The sequence below is a fragment of the Bicyclus anynana genome, chromosome 5, assembly GCF_947172395.1.
Source record: "Bicyclus anynana chromosome 5, ilBicAnyn1.1, whole genome shotgun sequence".
NCBI lineage: Eukaryota > Metazoa > Arthropoda > Insecta > Lepidoptera > Nymphalidae > Bicyclus > Bicyclus anynana.
The window spans coordinates 1,769,714-1,794,397 of NC_069087.1; the positions used below are offsets into that span (position 1 = coordinate 1,769,714).

Below are 24,684 nucleotides of genomic sequence, written 5' to 3' on the forward strand. Positions count from 1 at the left end.
GACTTCTCTAAGATTTCAGTCGAGTACAAACAATTTTTAGATTTTCCGACCAAAAGTTGCTCGCACTCGACAAAAACATACATACAGCCAAACGTCTCCTCCTTTTTGGAAGTCGGTTAAAAATACCAAAGTACAGTAGTCCGAACTAGGCCTAAGAGGCCGTACATACTATTTTAGTATTTTAGTCGAGTACGAACAATTTTTGCTTTTACTGCCGATATTTTTTATATACCATATTTAGGATTATTTACGATATAAATTGAATAATTTACATAATATTATTGTGAAATTGTGACAAAATGTCTTTTGAAGACATGGCTTACGGTGTAATACCTTTGCTTTTTCCCCATAGGCAAGACTACAGAAAAAAAAAGACAAAATGTCAGCGTCCAGCTAGCTGTCAAGTGTCAATCACAGCTGTCAATCCATGAACAGCTGTCATCTGTCATTTCTCAGAGAAAATAGAAAAAAAAGTTTAATCAATACAGATTTTGTTGTTTGAAATAACTTTTTTCTAAGACATACATGTACACTATTTAGTTATTTGCAAGATAAATAACAATATCGTTTTGGGAAATGGGTGCTCTGGCAAGCAGGCAGCACGCTGGGGTAGAGGAGGCCGACGTAATTTCCAATCATGCCTACAAGTACCCTCCGAGATCGGGTTCGTATGACCTCTATTTGTTGACTACTTTTATCCATTATTTTGTTTCCTCTTCTGCTATTACGACCGATTAATTATAAGATATACTATTCCTTTCTGAAAGTTAAAAGTAAACAAAGTACTAAATTAGAGTATAACTAAGAATGGTCACGTTTATTTATAATTTATACCGCCCGTAATAATTATGCATATATATAATTTAGACCGTCCATAATAATTATTTAACACTCTATGTAAATTAATTACCTACAGAAGTCTCACTATTTAAATTCTGTTATGTGTAATTAATAATTTTACTAAAAATACCTATTTAAAACATTTATTTGTACAAGCAGACACTTGTGACTTTACCCACACGTTAATCTATCTATTATATCTATATTATACAATCTACGACGCTTGATGTACAAAGATGAAAATTTTCAGGAAGGTAGGGAGTTAGTAGACATCCAATAAGAACTGCTTTTGCGACAGGGTCGGATAAAGGAGGTCTAAGGGCAGACAAAGCCATGGGCGTCTACTGATCATTATATAAAAACCCCTGAGTAATATTTAAAATAAACATATTTCATATTATAAACGCAAAAGTTTGTATGGATGTTTGTTACTCTTTAACAACACAACTACTGCACTGATTTGGCTGAAATTTGGTATGGAAATAGATTTTACTCTGGATTAACACATAGGTTATTTTCAACCTAGAAAAATCCATGATTCCCGAGAGATTTGTAAAAAACTAAATTTAAGCGAGTGTGATAAGTGAGTCGAGGGGGTCTGCTAGTGTATAATATATTTTTTAGGAAACTATTTTGGAAGTCATTTCATAATGGGAGGAGAAAGGTTTGACACTCCACAACCAGAGGCATACTTGTTTGGTGAAAATGCTGATCTAAATTTTCTTGGCAGCAGACCTACACCAGTGAGTTACTTTGATTTTTTAAATAACTAGAATTTGCATCTAAAGTGTGGTGCAACTTGGGTATGGCATGATATCCATAAGAATTATCCTTCACAGAAGAATAAAGCATGGTCTCCATTGAAGGAATTTTGAATTTTAATAGTTCCAAAGTTAAAAGACTCAAATCTGAAAGGACTTGGGTTTGATCCATGTATGCTAAACTATTTTTCCACTCACTCTTAGGACAGGCTTTAACTTTGGAATAACAGAACATTTTAAAAAAACATAGTGAAATGAATATTGTTTACTTACTACTCATTTTGAATGTTATTAATTGTATATTTCATTTATGTTTCTAAAAATATGTAAAACAGAAACACATAAATGAATTGAAAACATATTTTATTGATTGTCTTACAGTTTCCCTACCCACCACCACAGTCAAATGAGCCCACAAAAACATTAAGAAGTCTCATCAACATACGGAAGGAGTCTTTACGATTTGTGCGCTGCCCTGAACCAGTGGGGAAGATAACAGATAACAAAATTGGGGATGGAGTCATAAAGTCTGTAGAATGTAATGGGAAGGGCACATATTACAACATTGAGTTCACTTTTGACTGTGATGCAAGATGCGCAATTACTATATTCTATTTCTGTACAGAGGAAGTCACTCCCACAGGTGTTGTGTAAGTTAAAAGTTTGTATTTTTTTTTTCTGTATGAAAGGGGTCACACACAAATTACCAGTTATTTTATTGCATTCAAATTTACCTGCATTTAAAAAAATGGCTGTTGTAAAAACATAAATTTTATTCATGCTTTATAGTTTATTCCTTTCTGTAATCCACTTCTAAAAAGGAACAGTTTTATAATTTGTTGCTTAATTTTTATTTTTTCTCTAACTATATAACTTGTGAACTCAGTCAGATGAAAATGTATCATTGATATTATTTAGGTACTATCCTCGGGAAACAACAATGACATCACAAACATACCACTACAAGAAGGGGGCCAATCAACAATTCTGTCAAATACTGCATGTGTTTGACCCTTCTAAGTACCCTGAAGAAGACCTTGTGTACAATGCTGATAGAGAGATAATACCTGTTGCCATTTACTGTGTTGTAGACGAAGGACAGGATGGTATGTATATAATGTCAATAAATTTTTAGGCTAGGGTATTAATGTCTGGGATTTCATAATTAACATACTTGAGTTCTTGAAAACATCGTATGACTTTGTTGCTTGTAAAATTAGAACTGACTCATTTTCTAACAGCCTACCCTCACTTACTTTACTTTATCTTATACAAAGTGAAAAAGTGTAACTACCATACATAACAGATATGTATGGCAACATATAACCAGTTAGTTTATAACATGTTTCATGTTTATATCTCGAGATGGAAAAAAGACAAATGTCAAGCAATATCTTGAGAATCAAAAATATTGCTCTCACTTTCATGTGAGATTGTCACCAGATATGCTGTGGAGTGCATTGTAAGCCTATAGGTTGTACAACAAAACCTCTGTTTGGTGTCATACAACAAAAGCTAAGCTATCCTGCCTGACACAATACTACAACTGTAGTATTAATTACAGTAGAAGTAGAAGGGTAAAAAAAATATTATCACATTTTCCTTTTATTGCAGAAATAAGGCAGTCACACACAACTATAGCAGTGGTGGAGAAACATTCAGATGGCATGTATGTGCTTAAAGCACTCAAACAGAAGCTGTTTGTGGATGGACTGTGCTACTTGCTGCAGGAGATATATGGCATTGAGAACAAGAATCTTGACACTAAGGTACTTCAGCATCATCCAGACTAAAGACTTCCTTCCTTGAATCCTATAAACTTGAGCAAAAAGTATTTTTAGGATATTATGTTTGTGTAATATGGTTGGCAAAAGCAATTGCTTTATTCCTTACATTAAATCAAATCAAATCAAAAATCATTTATTTCAAGTAGGCTCATTTTACAAGCACCTTTGAAACGTCAGTTGACTATTTGTAAAGATTCTACCACCGGTTCAGAAGTTAGGTTCTGCTGAGAAGATACTGGCAAGAAACTCAACAGTTGCTCTTTTGAAAAAGTCATACAGTATTATAATTTACAACTGATAACAATTACTGTTTACATTTCTTATAGTTTTACTTCCTGTGTGAAGGTGGAAGCTGATCCAACGGCCTCCAAGTATCTTTATTATTAAGGAACTCATCAATGTTGTAGTACCCTCGACTAAGTAAATGTTTTTTAACACATTGCTTAAAGCTATGCATTGGCAGGTCCATCACAGACATTATTTTTAGTAACTAAAATCATGATGATTTCGTGATTGTAAAAGTGGTTATAAGAGTTTTTTGGTTTTTGTATGGCTACAAAAGAGGGAGCTTAAGACCACACAACTTAAATAAAACTTCTATAAAAAATAACAATCAAAACGCCATCTATGAGCATCAGGCATAACTGCATGGCAACAGGTCCTTGAAGTGTACAAAAAGGGATTGTTTCTAAGTTCTCTGAGAACGCCATCTACTGGTAGTTTAAAATAACACCGTTTCATTATGCTCATAGAATGCAGTACGCAACTCTCTCCTCTCTCTGACTCCATAAGTCAAATGTCCTTAAAGACGATTCACTTAGTGACTGGTCAAGTCCTTGAAAGTTTAGCACACAGGGGCATTATCATATTATACTTTAAGAACCTATAATTAAGTTGTATGTGTTGTTGCCAGCCGAGCTCGGATGAGGAGACAGAGGATGGCGGCTCGGAGTGCGTGATCTGCATGTGCGACGTGCGCGACACTCTGATACTGCCGTGTCGCCACCTGTGCCTGTGCAACTCGTGCGCCGACTCGCTGCGCTACCAGGCCAACAACTGCCCCATCTGCCGCGCGCCCTTCCGCGCGCTACTGCAGATCCGTGCGCTGCAGCGCATCACCAACCCCGCCGCCGCCGCTGCCGCTGCCGCCAGCCCGCCTGACGTGAGTCCACTTTGGCAATGATCTGCATGTGTGACGTGCGCGACACACTGAGCCTGCCGTTTAGCCACCTGTGTCTGTGTGATTTGCTGAGCCACCAGGCCAATAACTGCTCCATCTACCATACGCCCTTCCGCATATAGCAACGCATCACCAACCCAGCTACCGCCGGCACTGCCAACCCGCCCGGCTTTAGTCTACATCGACCCTTACAATACTAATGAGACCCCAGCAGCGTCGCCAGGGTGTTTTACCAACGAGCGCAGAAGTTCTCCTAAAGTACAATCCTATGGCTAGAATAACATACTATTGGCTTTAGAACACTTTTGTACTACTCGTGTACAAAAGTGTTCTAAAGCCAATCTGGACGTATGGCTTGGAGCTGTGGGGCACAGCCAGTCACTCCAATATTGAGATTCTCCAGAGATACCAGAACCTAGTATTCCGCACAATACTAAACGCCCCCTGGTTCACCAAAACAGCAGACATGCATGAGTATCTTGAAATGCCGACTGTCAAGGAAGAAATAAGAAAGTACGCCATAAAACACAAAAGCAGACTACAAGAACACACAAATAGTCTTGCCAAATTGCTTATCACGCCTGGTAAGACCAAAAGGCTAAAGCGATCCACTGTGGATGAATTATGTGGTGGACAGTAATACCCGAAAAAAGGACCATAACACGAAGAGTCACTTAATGGAGTGACCTTTAACTAGAAACATGATCTGCTATGAAAAATTCAGTTTATAGTCAAGCGACTGATCACTGATAGATGTAACTGAACACAAAAAAAAAAAAAGAATAACATAGAGAGTGAAAAATCTCTTCAAGGATGTGCCCTGTCCCTTTCCGAATACATACGAAGCTTGGGGAAGATCGTGGAATGCTATTTGTATTTTTTGTGATCTAACTAAAGCATTTGATTGTATTAATCATGAAACTTTGATGATGTAATTCAACCATTATGGTGTCAAAGACATTGCATTCAGGTTCATCGCATCGCTTATTTACTTATATATCTCTAAAAACGTGCATAAAAATATTCAAAAAACGAACCTTTCTTAATAAATGTGCCACAGGGTCAGTGTTGGGTCCCATTTTGTTTGTTATATACTTGTGACCTTCTGAATATTTGTCGACTTATTATAATAACTCTGATTATATCTCTCTTCTTTACATGTTCTGCTCCGTCAAGCTTTAGTTATTTTTAATGACTTTCATACAAATAGGTAGTAAAACTGTTTGTTATTCGTGTATAGGGCAGCATGGAGAACATCCCGGCGGGCTACGAGCCGGTGTCGCTGATCGAGGCGCTGAACGGGCCGCCGCCGGCGCGCGCGCGCCCGCCGCCCGCCGCGCCCGCCATCGCCAGCCCCGACACCGACACCGCCTCGCAGGTACACCTGACACTTGCACTTAGTGCACTTATACTAAAGCCTTTCTTGATGAAAACTGTTTACCAACAAACAAATTACAAATGAGGGTTTTCTATAATTTAATTTTGTATTCTATAATTTAATTTTGTTTTCTATAATTTAATTTTGCTTTCTATAATTTATTTTTTTTTCATAATGATTTTACACTGCTTTCTCTATTTAATTATTACATATTAGGTTTATAACCTTCTTCTAAGCTTCTTTGTTTTGTTCTTCCCTCAATAGGATTCGGCAGAATATCAGCGTTGTATGTACTGTTATACCCACAACATTCTAGCTGAGTCGGATCCATTTTATTGGATCCGACACATTTAATTCTATATTATTTATATATTTTATAAGTATCATGATGTGTATTCGTTTAAAGTTTTCGATGTGTGGTGTTAACAAATAAAAATTTTCTATTCTATTCTATAATTCACTAGTCATTTCGTAACTAATAATAATTATAATCAACTTGTTATTAAATTAAAGAAAATAAATTAGAATAATAAGCTTAGAACAATTAGATATGGCTAATATATTTTAAAAAACATTTTATAAACACATACATATTTTAATAAAAAAAATAAAATAAAATGACATGCGTTTTCTACCTTCATTTCTAATTTCTTTGTTGATAAACAGTATTCATCAAGAAAAGCTGGAGTATAGTTGAATTGTCTCATAAGCACGCCTAGCTTGCGTCAACGACATACCGAGAGAGATTTTATATATTTTGTTGACCTATTGAGACGAAATCTAAAATATCGTTCTTTTGCGTTGCGATGCTACGAAAGATATAGCGATAGTCAACTGTGGGTAAATATCGCGACGTACGTCCTAGTAATTAATACGCATATAATATGGTAACAGAGTGACAACAACACAGTGTAAAATAGTAGAATCGCATTCTACTATATTACATTCGTCTACCAACTTTTCACCTATAATACATCTTATTCGAATTTGAACATGTTTAAAAGATGTCAAATAAAAATGTACGTTTTCGTCAGTAGCTGATTTTCTCTGCGTGATAGAATCAGAAATAATTCTGATGATCTTCTGCAGAAGAACAAAAGTCACCGACATAGCTCAGCGAGTCGCAAAGTGGCAATGTTATCGACCCCCTACTAGATGGACCGACAACATCATGAGGGTCTCCGGGAGCCACTGGCGGCCAGAGACCGTGATCATCTATCGGTTGATGATGATGATGATGATGATGATGATGATGATGATGACGATGACGATGATGATGATGACTAAGATGAAGATGACCATGATGATGATGATGATGACGACGATGATGATGTTGATGAAGATGACGATGACTAAGACTATGATGAAGACTATGATGAAGATGAAGATGACCATGACTATGATGATGATGAGGATGAGTATGACTATGATGAAGATGATTATGATGAAGATGATGATGGCACGTTGTATGACGTTTAACTCTGGGGTTGTCCGCTCAGCTGTTCCCACTGTTCCACTGTTGGCAGGCGGCGGAGGTGCTGAACCGCTGCAACCTGGAGCGCAGCTCGTCCACCAGCCTGGGCAGCAGCAGCAGCCGCAAGCGCGCGCCCATCCACCCGCTCACGCCGGAGGTACTCACTTACACACTAAAGCCGTACTCATGCCTTGATCACACGTACCGAGCAAACGGGCGAGACAGTACCCTCGGCCGAGTACTCGGTATGTATAAACATATCGACGAGTGCTCGGCCGAGCACTCGGCCGATTGAAGCGCCGAGACAGTAGCTCGGCCCCCGTTCTATCTACTAGGCCGAGTGTCCACCCTCCCGCTTCCCGCACTGTCTCACCACTCGCTCGGCCGGCGGCCACATGATTATCGTCACGTCGCCTGCGCATGCGCCTTTTCTTATGATAATTTTAGTTTCAAACAATTCCAAATAAAATACACTATGTCTGTTGGTAACAAATGGAATGTCGAAACAACTATTAAATTTATACAGTTATATAAACTATATCCGTGCCTGTATAACATTCAACTCCTTTAATTCTTTAGTGCTCTATTTCCAACAATTCCTTTAATTCTTCTACTTATAGTGGAATGAGTAACTTTGTATATTTTCTAATAATCGTTTACGATCCATCTTATCCGAATTGTAGTCTCAATAGAACTGAACTGGCTGTGCTAATTTCAAAACACGTGTGAACAGCTACTCGCTTACATCACTGTCTCGGCCGAGAAACATTTTACTCTCTCGCCCTTTTACTCGGTACGTGCGATCGAGGCATCAATGTGCAGTTTACCAACAAACGAATCTAGACTAAATAATTATTATTAATCACATGTAAGTGATCATGCTATCTAAGATGGAAGCAGGCTAATTTGTTAGGGGGATTATGAAAATCCACACCCCTTTCGGTTTAAGGATTTCGGAAGATTTAAGGAAACAGTTCTATTTTATCGAGTCTGCATTTTTTGTTTTTTTTTTTTCTAATAATGTGTGTGCGTCAGTTCCGCATGTCGGTGCTGCTGGCGCGCGAGGAGGAGGCGAAGCGCGCGGAGGAGAAGGCCGCCAGCCCGCTGCTCTACAGCAGGAACAGCATCAGCGCGCTCGACAAACTCTCCAAGGTATGGTTCTGGCATTACGCGCTACTTGTGTGAAGTAGCGTACTGGTGGAAGGGAGCTAGGGAGATTTTGAGTAAAGTCTAGCAGCCCAGTGGTTATAAACATTTGGAAATGCAAACTAACCAAGAAAGCTGAATTTTGGTCATGACGTGTGGGAGCCTAGAAAATCTAATTTAACATTTGCAACCGTTTTATTAACAGTGACTATAACCGTTAACTTCCAGACATCACTTAACTCTGAGCAGCGCTCGGAGGAGTTTGAGGAGGAAAGCACGCCCATAGCCGAGGAGCCGAGCGAGGCGCCGGAGGCGGAGGCCGAGCCCGACAGCGACGCCGAGCGACGCTCGCCGCTGCTCACTCCCGTCGCCAACGGGGTAATATGTTTAGGGAATAAGTAATCAATTTTTAACGTGATTTTTCAAGACTTTTTGATTTTTAACCTTTTGACATTTTATGGCTGCTGTTTATTTATTTATTTATTTAGACAGGCCAACAACCTTTTTGCACACAAAATAATTTATATAATATGATATGAAATAGTTATACTGGAAATACAGATTTAAAACATAAACATCAATAACTGGCTTGTACAGTAGACACAGAAATAATTAGGATATAAGCAGATAAAAAACACACTATAAAACAATATAAACTACAATTAACACAAAAAATAAACATATAAAGAAAGCAAAAGTGAACAAAGAAGAAAAAGCAAATTAATAGTAAAAAAACAAAAGTAAAGTTGATGTTGCCATTTAAATTTAGCCTTATCTTTCATAAGGTTTGGTCATTGCCAAAAAACTCTAGTTGATTAATTAATTGATTGTAAAATGTGACGAAATTTCCCTTCATATACATACATTTTGAACATCCCATATAACAAAGCCAAATGAAGCAAATAAAAAACATCAACATTTTTTTTTAACAAGGAATGTAGTCTTTACAACGAGCATAAATATGCAAATCATTGATGAATACATTCATATGTCGATCATTACAGGCCTCAGACCAATGATTGTATAGGACCTGCCTCGCTAGACGTTACTTTTCTGTCAAAGTATGTGATCAACGATCTAATGCGATTATGATAATTGTCGCTATAGTATCGATGTTTCATAGTTGTAATCATTTTCGTCTTTCAAAGAGCTCCGTTAATACCTTTGTGGTGTAAAAAACAGGCAAAACTTATAGTTTAGTATAAGATACATACCAAATCTAAGTTCGTTTTCGTTCAAAAAGTGACAGACTTTTTTCTTCGTGAACTTGGGTGTGATACTGCTGGTCTGAGTCATAACTTATTCTCCAACCTAATTTATATATAAAAAAAAAATATTTTTGACTGTTTTGCAATCAATTTAAGACAATTTTTAAATTGATATTTTGGACGTCCTTACAACAACCGATTTCGGAGGGTGTGGTTTCGAATCCGGTCCGGGGCATGCACCTCCAACTTTTTAGTTGTGTGCATTTAGAAAATTAAGCATCACGTGTCACGTCAAGGAAAAATATCGTGAGGAAACCTATATACGCGAGAATTTTCTTAATTCTCTGCGCGTTTGATGTCTGTCAATCCACATTGGGCCAGCGTGGTGGACTATTGGCCTAACCCCTCTCATTCTGAGAGGAGACTCGAGCACAGCAGTGAGCCGAATATGGGTTAATAATGATGGAATTATGACACTTCATTTTTGTTGGTATCTGGTGTTGCTATAATTTTAAAGCGATATTCAAACAGCACCGTTATTGTATTTAGACGGCGAAGGGTGCGGGCATGCCGAGCGCGGGCGCGGTAGCGGGAGCGGGAGCGGGCGCGGAACTGCGCGGCTCGCCGCTCGCACACATCGACGACACTGACACCGACGAGCCCGACCAGCCGCATCTGTGTGAGTAACTCTATTATCATAATAAACATCTATTTATAACAATTTTACTAATATGTATGTATTTCGGATCATGTGTTGCAGGAGATAGTGTCTTACCCTTATCTAATGTGTCTAAAGGCATCTTAGCCAATCTTAAAAATAAAAATTAATAAGTTCGTTGATGACACTCCTATGATATGCGGGCGACGGGACGACCTCAGAATAACTGCGCGGGTATGAAGTCGTGAGCACGGGATATCGCTACCCCCCTCCCGGCCCCCGCGGACCTTCGAGAGTGTTACGAACGAATTTGCCAAGCTATAGTATGTTATTAATAATACAAACCAATAATAATTCATATTTGAATTTTGTTATTTTAATTTACGGTCAATTGCTTTGCCTACTGTTGGAAATATATTGTAAAATTTAAACTTATTAATCAATAATTAGATACTAAATAAAATAGTGATTGAACGACACAATAAGTACCGAAATAATGTCCAACCGAGCGAAAAAAAAAAACAACTTTTTTTATTATTACAGAAGGGGTAATGTTGCAAAGAAAACTTAGTTAACATTTGCTGTGTAGGTGATAACATAGTGTTTTTCTGGCATCAACATTTCAATCAAACTTACAATTCAGATGATAATTGAAATTATGACCTGAAATATGAAAATTTAATTGGTTTTCTAAGTCTAGTTATTTCTGCCATAAATATTGTGTCTATATGAATAATGTCGATGGGGTGTGTACAGTGGTGTGGCCTTGCATTGGTAAGGAGGTTACATTGTTTTACCGGTAAGCATGTATACATAGAAAATGAATATGTTTTTATGTAAATAAGGAAACCGGTGGACTTCCAGTGTAATCTCCTTAGGATTGCTTTAAATATATTTTCTCTTTAGACGTCAGGGGCCACGGTATGACGACACTACATCTATGAGTAGCGGACGCCCGTGACTTCGTCCGCGTAAAATTTAGTTTTTTACAAAATAATCCCTCGGGAACCATGGATTTTTCTGGGATTTTTCATCGGTCGGACTGAGAGTGAGGGAATAGAGAGTGCATTTGTGCTTGTACACACTTGTGCAAGCACAGATGCACTCTTTATCTAATATCTAATCTATCTATCTAATTCTATTCGCGAAGATGCTTTATTAAAATAAAGATTTATTAAAATGATCGCCAATGGTTTCCACGCGGACGAAGTTGCGGGTTCCCGCTAGTGTATGTGTAATATAGAGGCTAACTAATAGGAAATAAGTGGGCCCTCAAAGTCTATTACAACAGTCAGTATGTGATGTGATGTGTGGGTCTTCTTCGGCCCGTGTAGACGGGTCTCGAGGCATTGCCTCCTTGCCCGGGTGCGTCGCGGGGGACCTTGCTCCCCCGGTGGTCAGCATGTAGCGTCGTCAGTACCGTGTTGTGTGTTGGTCGCCGCAGCGGCGCCCGAGGCGCGCGAGGGAGCGCCCGCCGACGACTCGGACTACTTCACGCCGGAGGACACCGCCACCACCATACTCACCGTGCCCAAGCCAGCTGTGAGTCTGTGTTGCCTTGCGCCGGCTCTGCGCTTCTGGTATGAGCTCAGACCAACTATTGTATAGGACCTGCCTCGCTTGGTGTTACTTTTCTGTCAAAGTATATGATCGACGATCTAATGCGATTATAAAAGCTGTCTCTATAGAATCGATGTTATATAGTAGTAATCGTGTTCGTCGGATAAACAGCTCCGTAAAAATACCTTTTGTGTAGTTGAATGGAGTAAAAAACGGACAAAAACTTCTAGTTTTGGCTGGTGGGAGGCTTCGGCCGTGGCTAGTTACCACCCTACCGACAAAGACGTACCGCCAAGCGATTTAGCGTTCCGGTACGATGTCGTGTAGAAACCGAAAGGAGTGTGGATTTTCATCTTCCTCCTAACAAGTTAGCCCGCTTCCCATCTTAGACTGCATCATCACTTACCATGAGATTGTAGTCAAGGGCTAACTTGTACAGAATAAAAATAAAAATAAAATAGTTTAGTATAAGACATATACCATATCTATGATCGTTTTCCTCAGAAAATGACAGACAATTTTATTTGTGACAATGAGTGCGATACAGGTCCTTCTATAATTGGTCTGAGGATATGAGTCATGTTATGTTAACTGCGTCACACACTACGTTCATAGGCGATGTTATTGTAAATTAATCCATATTAAATATATTATGAAACACGGCTAAAACTCACGTGATACAACGTCGGAGTTGGGCTAACTTCTCTCTTATACTTACTAACCGCGGAGTTCCCATTCCCATGAGAATACAAAATTAAAATATAGCCTATCACATTCATAAATAACGTGGCTCTATAGTAGTAGGTAATAGAACTTTTAAAATCTGCTTAGTAGATCCAGAGATTACGCCCCCTACAACACTATATAATATTAGTATAGATAACGGTTTGTAGGTTAAAGGACACGACTCGAAAATCAACACAAGTCGAGAAGTCTTTGTATGAAACTGTTGCAACTACTGCACCACCACCGTATCAGCCGTATCAATGATACGGGTGGGTCCCCGAACTACAGGGGACCCTTACGTATGAAATTAGTAAAATGTAACCCACATCTATACTTATAATAAATCTGTAGAGAGGTCAATTCTGTACATGAAATATATTTCCAAAATAACTATCAGGGGGTGATTAGTGATCGATACTGATGCCAAAAATGCAATCAGTAAAATTTTTGTCTGTCTGTCTGTCTGTCTGTATGTTCTTTATAGAAACAAAAACGACTGGACGGATTTTAACGAAACTTGGTACAATTATTCAACATACTCCTTGGCAGGTTATAGTATACTTTTCATTACGCTACCATCAATAGGAGCAGAGCAGTGAAGAGAAATGTTGAGAAAACGGGAGAAGTTACACAATTTTTCAAGATTCCGTCGCGTGTACAGCCTTAATGGTTAAAGCTACATAGAAATCATGTATGACGGAAATGTTCTCCTTAAAGTTATGTATAAAAACACAACAGCATATATATGTCTATCTTTTATGGTTGACTCACAATAACACGTGTAACTCCCGATAGCTTAGCAGTTCGGAGCTTTCTAATTATATTTGTCTACTCTTTTGTTTATAACACTCATCAGTCATCCCTAATAAGAAAGTTAACATTATTACCTATTGAATAAAAAAAGAATCATAAAAATCAGTAAAGAAACACCAAAGTTATACATGAAATACGCTAATCCATCGCGCGTGAATACTAATTCATGCTGTAAGGATTATTTTTGTGTAACGGTTGCCGCGCTCGACGCGACTCGCTGTGGGAGGAATAAATAAAGAAGTGCAGCCTTAATGAGTAGGGTAGGATAGTGGTAAGGTAGGGATAGGGTTGGGATAGGGTAGGGTAGGGGTAGGGTAGAGGTAGGTTAGGGTAGGGGTAGTTGAAAGTTTACAACGACTTTCACGCGGACGAAGTCGCGGGCTTGTTTCTCAAAAAAAAAAACAATATAAAAAGTTGACTTTCATAGTTTATTTCAGTCGTCCACAATGGAACCCAAAAAAAGCATATATGAACATGTGCACTATGGTGAAAGAGTTAGGGTTAAATCAAATACTAAAGAATTATTCAGGATTTGCTGGTCTATCAATGGGCCCCCAAACTAATTTTGATACAGAACCCCTTAAGCACACTACGCCACTGAACACATACTAATCGGAGTCATAACGCAATCGCCTCGGGACAAGTTCACCCTAAAGATAATGTTTGACCCTGTACGATTACTCAGATGTTAATGAACGTGACCTAGACCGACGGCTTAACGAGCTCTCCAAGGCTAACGACGTTCGAAGAGATTTTAGGGATTAGGGTCACATTAGCATTTCCGGTCTTATTAAGAACTAGCGGACGCCATTCGTCCGCGACTTCGTCCTGTCACGAAAATCGATGTAAACTGGCAATCCCTATTTTACACCCTTCTATTTATATTTTCACATGTTTTATATAATTATAATACTAATCATTTTTCAAAATCCACAAATCATTTTACAAAAATGTTTACAATTTACTCAAAACGTAGAATTAAAAAAAAATCTTGTAATACTTTATTTTTAGTATTTTTCTGGTATAATCATAGACTTCTTGTAAGGAAGATAATGGGAAATATGCTTATATTATATTAAACATATAAAAATAATATAAACATATTTCCCATTATTCCGAGATAAAATAATTATTTTTACCAAACTAAACTATTTTTTTATTAAATTAAAAAAAAAATTAAAATTTTGTGTTCATTGTTAAAATAGTTGACATATTTTAAGCATTTAAAACATTTTGACGCGATAAGCGCACGCAACTACGTGGACTATGACGACACAAGTGTCAAAAGGCTCTTTTCTATTGGTTGCCTGAACTTGTTAACGTCGAAAATTCCCTCACTTCGAACAGACCAATAGCGAAATTTTTCTATTATTGATTTCCCGGGGATTTTACATACCTTATAACCGACTTCAAAAAGGAAGAAGTTCTGAACTTAATTGGTATTTTTTATTTTTAATAACTAAATTCATAATTTAAAATGAGTAAAATACTTGAAGAAAATTGTTGTATGTTAATGGAGTACTGCTTAGCCTTAATTCGAATCACATGTATATTTTCTATAGATCAAACGTATAGTACGTATTCGGCCTAGCATGCATCATCGAAATTATCTCATGAAGAAAAAAAGACATATTGTCGACCAATAGCGGCGGAGTTAAAATATCGCTCTCTCTTTCTACTAAAATGCTAATGCAACTTGTACTATTGAACCAATGAAGTACTTGAGAGCTTTGTGTGACGTAGTTATAGCATGATTCAAAGAAGTGCCAGAATCGGCGCGTATATTTAGGTGTGACGTCATTCGCTGCTGGACTTTGTGTTGCTTTTCGTTTTCACCTGTTTCCGATGTTTAGTACTAGTCATCACCTAACCGGCTTCCGTCATTTTGTAAGTAATTGTAGTTATTAGTATTTTGGTTTGGTATACCTAAATAGTTTAGCTTTGTAATATTTTATTTGTTTTCATTGTTTTATTATAGGTATATAATGTAGTATGGATGAGATAAGTTGACATTACGATGTATATTGTATAGCCTGACCAGAAATACTCGCCGTGTTGCGGATAAAAACGGAACTTTTTTTTTTTAATTTTTACCTGATTTGACGACTGTGAGTGAGGCCCTTTTGAGGTCTAATTTATTACATTTACATACTATGCACAGATTGCTAAAAATTAACGTGGCTTTTCTAATTTTCTGGTTAGGCTATATTTTGTAACTTTTATATTTATTTGTTTATGTAGCTAAGTTTGCGTGCTAAATTTTACCAATCACATATTTTTTTCTTTTTTTCCTTAAAGCTGTTTCCTTATTAATAAAATAAATGAACGGCTCAGTTAGAATTTTATATGATCAGTTTGTCTGTTATGGTCGCGACACTTGTTTAAAAGCTTTGAAACTTTCGATTTCATTTATCTGTCTATTGAAAAGAACTGTAGATGAAGCCTTTGTTTAACTTTTTAGCAAGGTAGGTCCTATGGTAATTGGTCTGAGACTACACTAGTTAGTGTTTTCAGCTTGTCTCACAAAAACCTACAAATGTCTATCAGCTTTCGGTCCAATAGTGGGAGGCAAGGAGCAAGCGCGCACTGCGAAGTTTATAAATGCTGGTTGATTAATTAAATCTGAATGTAAATTAATTAATTTACATTTAGTTTAGTTCAAAACATGATGTTTGTTGCAGGAGGTGCCGAGCGGTGCGCCGGGCGAGTGCACCCCGCAGCGCTGGGCTCTACCGCATCATGTCACGTCTCTACCTGGTTAGTTGGCTTTGTAACATTTGAGAAGTAGGTGTGATCCTCCAGGTCCTCGTCAAAGTTTTAGTTCCCTCTGACGCGACTATGTGTAGGTTAACAATGCTGGGATACGTTTTTGTACACTACGCCGCCATTCGCTTTGTATTCAGGCAAAAGGAACAGAGACGACCGCGAATTTGTTGGCACACATAATGTATAGTACTAATACATATCAGGATGAAAGGAAAACCATACACTGAAAATAATAGCTTAATTTGTCTCAAGTTGCACAATAGTGCGGTAATTAAAAATGTTTTAGTATGTATTGCGACATCAAAATATAGTGCAATTATAATAGTTATGTGTGATAAGTTATTGAGACAAAGTAGAAGATAAAACAGAATGCCATATTGTAGGTTAAGCCTTACCATAGTCCTGTATGTATCATATTCACACCAAACAATAGTTGTATGTTGGTGCGCTGTTAAGTAGACATATTCTGTAGTCGTATTCTGACTATATAAAACAACATGATTTGCCCGACCTTACAAAGACACGGTTGGCTATCTTTCTTTTCTCTCTTAAAAAAAAGGGGCTCAAAATAGCTAGAATCAAGAGCCAGCAAATTAAAAAAAAAAAGTTTATAATGCCAATGGCATGGCAGGCACACCGCTGTCGGCGTCGAGCGTCCGCTCGTCGGGCGACTCGTACAGCTCCACGTCGTCTACGCGCCAGCTGCTGGCCGCCGCGCCGCTAGCCGCCGACACGCCGTGCTAGCGCCGCGCCCGCCTCCAGCCCACGCTCACGCACTTCGAAGGGACCTTCTAGCCGTGACCACTAAGTGTTCATTTACACGAGCGGCAGCTGCTACCGACTGCAGTCAGCGACGTCTCGGCGGCGGTAGACGACGGTCGGTAGCAGTTGCCGCTCGTGTAAATGAACTCTAAAGGAGTATTTACACGGGTCGATTACCTACCGCGGTGCCAGTCGCATCGCTTGTAAAATCGTACCCCATTTACACCGGTTGACAAAAACAACATGCTACATTTGCAAATAAATTGTTGATGACAAAAGTTCATTTGAAATAAGGGTTTAAACCTGGATTATTGTTTAAAATGTTTTAAACATACATTAATTATGTAACGAATACTAAAACATTGATTGAATGTTCTACCTAAAACATAATATGTGGCATTTACCGCTTATTAATGATTTATACGTAAAATATTATCTTTAAATCGGCCCTGTTTATTTACAAAACAATATGAAACTATGGCAAAATATAGTTTAGAACTAGGCGTTACACTGAATCATTGAAATGCATTTACACACATTTGTTAAAATATCCGTATATATTTATATATATATATATATATATATATATATATATATATATATATATATATAAATTAGAGCCGTGATAGCCCAGTGGATATGACCTCTGCCTCTGATTCCGGAGGGTGTGGGTTCGAATCCGGTCCGGGGCATGCACCTCCAACTTTTCAGTTGTGTGCATTTTAAGAAATTAAATATCACGTGTCTCAATCGGTGAAGGAATATATCGTGAGGAAACCTGCATACCAGAGAATTATCTTAATTCTCTGCGTGTGTGAAGTCTGCCAATCCGCATTGGGCCATCGTGGTGGACTATTGGCCTAACCCCTCTCATTCTGAGAGGAGACTCGAGCTCAGCAGTGAGCCGAATATGGGTTGATGACGTTAAAATATCCACAACTTGTGAAAAAAAAATTAATCAACACAATTATTAATTATAGAAAAAACGGCAATATTGTATACTTTGATATTATCAAAGACGTGAAACCAATAAATATTCTGCATGTCAATGTGATAAAACGTATTTTTTTATTTATTTTTAAATTCTGTAGGCCTAAGATGCGCACCACGACATATCGCGAGAAGAGAAAAAGACATGTCGACCAACAGTGGCTAAATTGAAAATGTAGCTCTTTGTCGTAGCAATTAAAAAGAGTGATATTTTCGATTGCGCCGCTATTGGTCGACATTTGTCTTTTTCTCGACTTGAAACATGTCGTGGTGCTCATGTCAGGCCTACTGGTTACAATGATTACAGTAACTGTATGGGCAACTATTTCGGAGTATTAAATAAGCGCAATTGAAGTATTAACTAAAACACTGCATTAATTGTTAAATTTCTATAAATTATATTGTTTATTTACTATAAATGTTTTAATCAAAATCAATATATGTAATTATGTATTTTGGTAATTTTACTGCATTAAGTATTAGTTTTAATTAGTATATTTAATATTAAAACAAAACAGAGTGTAGATGTATTTAATTTAACGATTACAAATAATTGATTTGTATAAATTATAATGGGACTGGAATTTATAAAAAAGATTAGTGTATATAATAAGCATACAGATAGCTATAGTACGTTAGAATTAGTATTTTTTTTTAATTTAGTGATTGTATATAAATCCTAAACTATATAGACAGATGTATAGTGTGTTTACGAAACGAGATAAATACGTAAACAAATATTATCTCTGTCATTATCTGTCGTAAACAATTATGTTGTCAATTTGTTTACATTCCTTATCTCGCCTTGTTTAACATACTATAAAAGCAATCAAATACTTAGTTTTGGGGTATGTATTCAATCAACGTGGAACTATTAATTTATGTGTAAGATAAAAATATTGTTAGAAATATTATATTTCTATACTTTAAAAATCGAGTTTGCGCAGCACAATTTGTTCTTTTTTTCGTTTACACATTTAGATATAGACATATATATAATCTCTAGATTATATACTATATTATTGTATAATATAATTATTATATTATATACTCTCATAATGTATTAAAGAAAGTTGCAGCTATAGTGTAAAATATATCGATTTTTTCTAAAATATCTGTGTATTAGACAGAGTTCTCAAATAGCCATATTATTCTGTACTATACTTAATCAAACCAACTTTGCAGTATGTATCTAGACTAGATCTACAACAGTTTTAGAAACGTTATAGATATTCTATTTTCGGAAGACTGTTTAGCTGGGACAGACATGCACACTATGCCATGACTGAGCTTGTGTGTGAAACTAAAGGGCGGTAGCTAAGCAAAAACATTTATAAATATTGAGTTATGAAATTTCTTACAATGGTTCGTTTGTTGGTAAACAGGTTGCTATGTAACAACTTGTTTCTGCAGTGGTGGCGTCTCTTTACTTTACTTACAAGGTGTTTGTGTAAGAGATGATGAGATAGGCTAACTATAGTTGGATGCAATCTTTATGACGTCACCGAAATAAAGCGCAGTTCATACAAAAATCTAGACTCTTGAGACTACTTCGGGTGAGTGGGAAACGTGCGCAGGGTGATACTATCCCGCCGCGCCCCTGCGTTACCGCTGACACCTAAAATGTTGTATTGCGCAGCTTAACGCACTATGTTTGGAAACGTCAAAAAGACTGCATCCGACTATACAATACAATACCTGAAGGCCATGCGACTAAAAACAATATATCTCCTGAACAGAAATAAACAACTAAGAGCGCAACCGGAAATATCGCCATCTCTTTTGTTGCGTTGGGACGAAAGAGATGCGACTAGAACAGCTCAGCTGCCATTGGTCGACATTTCAAGATATAATATGTCGTTCTTAGGCCTTGTTAGTTAGGGTTGGAAATAAATATGTAACAATAATAATTGTACAAAGAATCCTCTATCTTTATTTGTCTTGTCTATTGTCATACCCACTCTTATTACAGTATTTCTTAGTTGGAAGAAAATGGGAATTTAAAAGATATGGCAAATATTCTTTAAAATAAAAGATAGTAGAAACAAAAGGGGCTCCTTTTTTAAAAGGTACTTTAAAAGTCAGTACATTAGAAATAAAGAACACTGTGTAATTCTATTTTTATTAGACTGAGTGAAACATTCCTTCTGTATTTGAATCTCAAATGTATAAAATGTATGAAAATAAATTCGAATAATGTTCTTAAATTCTAAATAGTTATAATAATATAAAAGTAACTGAAATAAAATATGTTATTTATGTAATTGTGTTTTATGTTATTTATGAAAAGCAATGATTTTCGTTCAGATATCAGATTTTATTTTCAAAGAATATTTTATTATTGTTCTGTAGATGTTCCAGATTTACCAGCTGATTTACTTTAGTCTGTTAAGTCAACAACCTCACTGGATTCTAGTTTTCATGGTACAGAAACCCAAAGAAGTAAAATACATATTTATTTGATACTAGCGGACGCCCGCGACTTTGTCTGCCCTTAAACCTCTTTAATCCAGCTCTTACACTAGTATCACTGTAAAAATGGAGAACTTCTCCCATTTTCCCAACATTTCCCTGCACTGCTCTGCTCCTATTGATCATACCCTGTTGAAATGTATACTATAACCTGCAGGGAATATGAAGAATAATTGTACCTAGTTTCATTAAAATCCATCATAGTTTTTGTTTCTATAACGAACATACAGACAGAGACAAAAATTTTACTGATTGCATTTTTGCATCAATATTGATCACTAATCACCCCCCCATATAGTAATTTTGGAAATATATTTCATGTACAGAATTGACCTCTCAACAGATTTATTGTAATTAGAGATAATTGCACTAAGCAGATGCCTGAAACATATAAACAGAGTAACACCTAAATGCAAGGAACAAATCCTACTAATCTCTCTGTAACAATCTTGCGAGTGTGATACAGAATGGGACAGCAATGCTGGTTATAGGCAAGAAGTGTAGTGGTATCTCTGTAAATGAAATCTGTCTCAAAAAGCTGTACTAGAAAATCATATTATTCAATCAGGGTAGCATATTGGTTTCCAGAAGAAAAAATATTGTGATTATAAAAATGACTATTTATTTGTAGTTTCAGTAAAAGCTTAGTTCACTAGCTGCTTAAAAATGCAAAAGCTCTTAATTATTACATGCATATTGCATATACATATTATCACTACTAAATATCTTCATCTTCACATTTCATAAAGGCTAAGTTACTTAAGGTGTTTCTTGGATGTGAAAAGCATTACTCCTATTGCCAAGGATTGTGGAGAAATTGATAGGTGTAGAAGCAGACATCCTGTACCACCTGCATAATTCCTTACTGTGGAATTACTGGGATAAAATGCTAATGTTACTCGCTGCTAATGTAGCTTTCCAATGTTAAAAGATCTTTTTAAATTGGTCTACCCCATTTGTACCACTGAGTCACAATGGCTGAGATGAATATTTTAGCAAACCATGGATTCACAATGCGGATGCCAGGTCCATTGCACAGTAGAGAAAAACTCAGAGCAGACTCCTAGACTTGTGACCAATGGATTTAGGGTTAAGGAATTCCTTGACAATTGATTAACACTTGCCTTCTCCACTCGTGTTGTTCTCCCTGCCTAACCAAATTTGGTAAGATCCAGCTAAAGCAGCTTTGGATACCCGTAAATGGGAGACGATGATGAAACTTTGTATAAAAATTCTTCCCTCAATAGGATCTGGCAGAATATCAGCGTTGTAGGTACTGTATGTACCTGCAACTTTGTAGCTGAGTTGGATTCATTTTATTGGCACAACACATTTAATTATATAAATAATAGTTTATAAGTATCAAGATGTGTATTAGTTTTAAGTTTTCAATGTGTTGTGTTAACAGATAAAGTGTTTTCTATTCTATTCTATAATCTGAAGCAATCCCATTTTTAAAAACTTGCCTTGTGTAACTTAGCCTGAGAGAATACATATGTTAAATATATTGCTTCTTGCTGGAAAGTAATTATTTACATCATAAAATCTCTGTACACACACACACACACACTAGGGTCTAGGTTCAAGGCTCTCGCACACTAGGTGACCACAACCTCAACTTTGGGTAAGAATCAAATCATTTTTCTTTCCCATATCTTTTTACAACAATATTTATTATGCTAATATATTTTTGAGGTTTGTAGCAGAATAATTTAAGTGATCATGTAATGCTAGGTATCATCAGACACCATTCAATGAAAAAAAACATGCATTTTGAGCCAAAATACCTTAGGTATTTACATATATTCACAATAAAGTTAGAGGCCATCACTGCTTGTGCTTAAAGTTCCTTTCTTTTGTTTTAGTCATCTAGTGTGTACACAAGTAATAGAATGTTTTAAAATGAATAGTTTTTACATCACTATTATCCATAAACATACAAATCCAGATGATCATATGACTATGGGAGACCAATCTCAACTTTGGTTATCATTTGCACTGTTTATGGCTACAAAATCTGTATTCATGTCCACACCTGTGGTGTTCAGGTGCCTCGGGGAGGCCATCACTTTCTTCATAGCTTGCCGCCGAGCAGCGTATGCAGACATTCTGGACAGTCTCAACGCCCTTTGCTCTGGAGATTCGCTGGCCAAGCGCCTGGCAGCGTAGGCCGACATACGAGCTAAGCGCTTGGCTCTCTGCTCGCTGGTCTCTTGCGCCAAGCGCTTGGCAGCGTACTCCGACATTCGCTTCAAGCGTTGAGCGCGTTGATCCGGAGATTCATTCGCCAGCCTCTTCGCAGCGTACGCGGACATCTTAGCGAGCCTCGCCGCCCTCTCCTCGGGCGTCTCATTCTTCGGTCCCACACTGATACGCCGCTTCTTGGTTATTTCCGGCGATAGAAACGACTCTACTATTTCCATCGGCGCCGACCCGTCACTGTCTTCGTCGCTGCTCTTTTCGTTACAATCGACATTGTTTTCTTTCTTAATCTCGAAATTAAAAGGATCTTCTTCCACAGATAAATTGTTTGTATTCATGATTGCGTCCATAGATTCATCAGGTTCACTTTTTACAATCGAGGTAAACCATTCGTTGTTTGATTTTGCTATCACCATTTTCTTCCATGAACAATCCGAGGCACTGAGATCACCCATACTGATTATTTACCGACAATGGTATCCACAAAATCATTGTTTAATATAATAATATATCCAATTGTTATATTAAATTACTCTAAAATATCTAAGTAAATAAAAATGCAATTAATAAAATATATCGAATTATAAATATGCGATCACGGATCGATGAAGTTTTTTTGTTGTTTTCACAGACCACAAATGAAGGTTGTTTTTTTTAAAGCGCCGTCCATAGAGTATACCTCCTGAGTAAATATGTTCCTTGGAGTATACACTAGTTATTACCACCAAGCCACGGACCAACTGTGCTACTCATAGATTTACGATTCGGTACAAGTACCTTCATTTGTCGTCTGTGGTATATACTCCGCACCACCTCAGACTAATTACCTTAGACTTGCTAGACGTTACCACCAGTTACCACTAGTACAACTTCATGTTCGAATAAACTTTTTCTATCGATGGTGTAATCGTTTTCGTCGTGTAAAGAGCTCCCTACAAATGGCGGTTTATGTAGTTGCATCATAGTATATAATGTCAAATAGTTGCATGCTATAAAAATGGCAATAACTTCAAGTTTACTAAAAGATGAAGTTACGTTTATTTCTAACTCAATTATATCAAATTTGTAATAAAAACAATATCCAAAAGGAATCGATTCTTCTGACGGAACAGCAAAACATCGATTGTGTTACCGTAAAATTGTAAATACCGTTATTATTATATAACTCGCGAGATTGTGAACTGTCGAAAGATTGTAAACTACAACATACTCCTAAAAACTTGAGTGGCTCAAAAATTAATGGTTAGGTTCAATGATATTTTATACTAGAGATGGGGCACTAGCGTATCAAAACTGAGACGTTCAAAATGTGGAAAACTGACTTATTTTAATTCAATAAAAATAACTACTTTTTTATTTTATTAACAAGGTATGCGAACATCGCCGCGAAGTAAATCTAGTAGTAAGTATTTTGTATTTGATGACAACCCTAACTTTGTTTGAGTAGATGTAATAAATATAAAACTGTAGGTAAATAAAACGGCTTGCTAATATTTTTTTTTATTTAATTCAGTTCGAACTGAATTGCGCCGTATTGTGTTGTAGCGAGAGTTGCAATTAATTTTAACCATTCGCGGATTCGCGAGTATTTTATCGGTGAGCCGTTTGAAGCCGAGTTGAAGAAGCCGACAGTCAGGGAATGCGGTTTTAATCTACCGTTGTAAGCCATTTAAAAATCTTTATATTCCTCTATCGCGCGTACCATGATACTGTGCTCGCCTATTGCCCTTAGTGGGTTTACTTTATATTTTTTTACATGTCACATAACGGATACGATGGACGACCGGTCGTCCATTTAGGAGTCAAATGGCGTTACGGAGTGAATCTTCTGCACTTGTACATATGTTTTCTGCGACCAAAGTTATATTGTGAGTCACGTAATTGGCCATAGATGGCGTAACGTAAAAGGTGAGTTGTCAAACTCAAATACTACAAATGTCACTTTCGCTCTTGTGTTGTCA

General features: G+C 37.1%; 2 protein-coding genes across 3 annotated transcripts; one reads left to right on the top strand and one right to left on the bottom strand.

The window, feature by feature from the left end:
- Positions 1-437: 437 nt before the first annotated feature.
- LOC112054259 (E3 ubiquitin-protein ligase MGRN1) lies at positions 438-20,313 on the top strand. Of its 2 annotated transcripts, XM_052881514.1 has the most exons (14): positions 438-664; positions 1,465-1,583; positions 1,983-2,251; positions 2,520-2,707; positions 3,216-3,370; positions 4,302-4,550; positions 5,809-5,946; positions 7,473-7,577; positions 8,456-8,572; positions 8,795-8,944; positions 10,324-10,453; positions 11,877-11,974; positions 16,213-16,288; positions 16,929-20,313. In XM_052881514.1, exons 1-14 carry the CDS (start codon positions 577-579, stop codon positions 17,039-17,041), a joined length of 1,995 nt encoding a protein of 664 aa, XP_052737474.1. In that variant the 5' UTR covers positions 438-576; the 3' UTR covers positions 17,042-20,313. The 2 variants fall into 2 exon arrangements, 1 of the variants encoding a protein (XP_052737474.1); XR_008250832.1 differs by lacking the exon at positions 11,877-11,974 and having other exon boundaries at positions 439-664; positions 16,929-16,995.
- Positions 20,314-21,120: 807 nt separating this feature from the next.
- Positions 21,121-23,356, bottom strand: LOC112056869 (uncharacterized). The gene has a single exon (XM_024097354.2). It carries the CDS (start codon positions 23,176-23,178, stop codon positions 22,498-22,500), a length of 681 nt encoding a protein of 226 aa, XP_023953122.1. The 5' UTR covers positions 23,179-23,356; the 3' UTR covers positions 21,121-22,497.
- Positions 23,357-24,684: the final 1,328 nt, after the last annotated feature.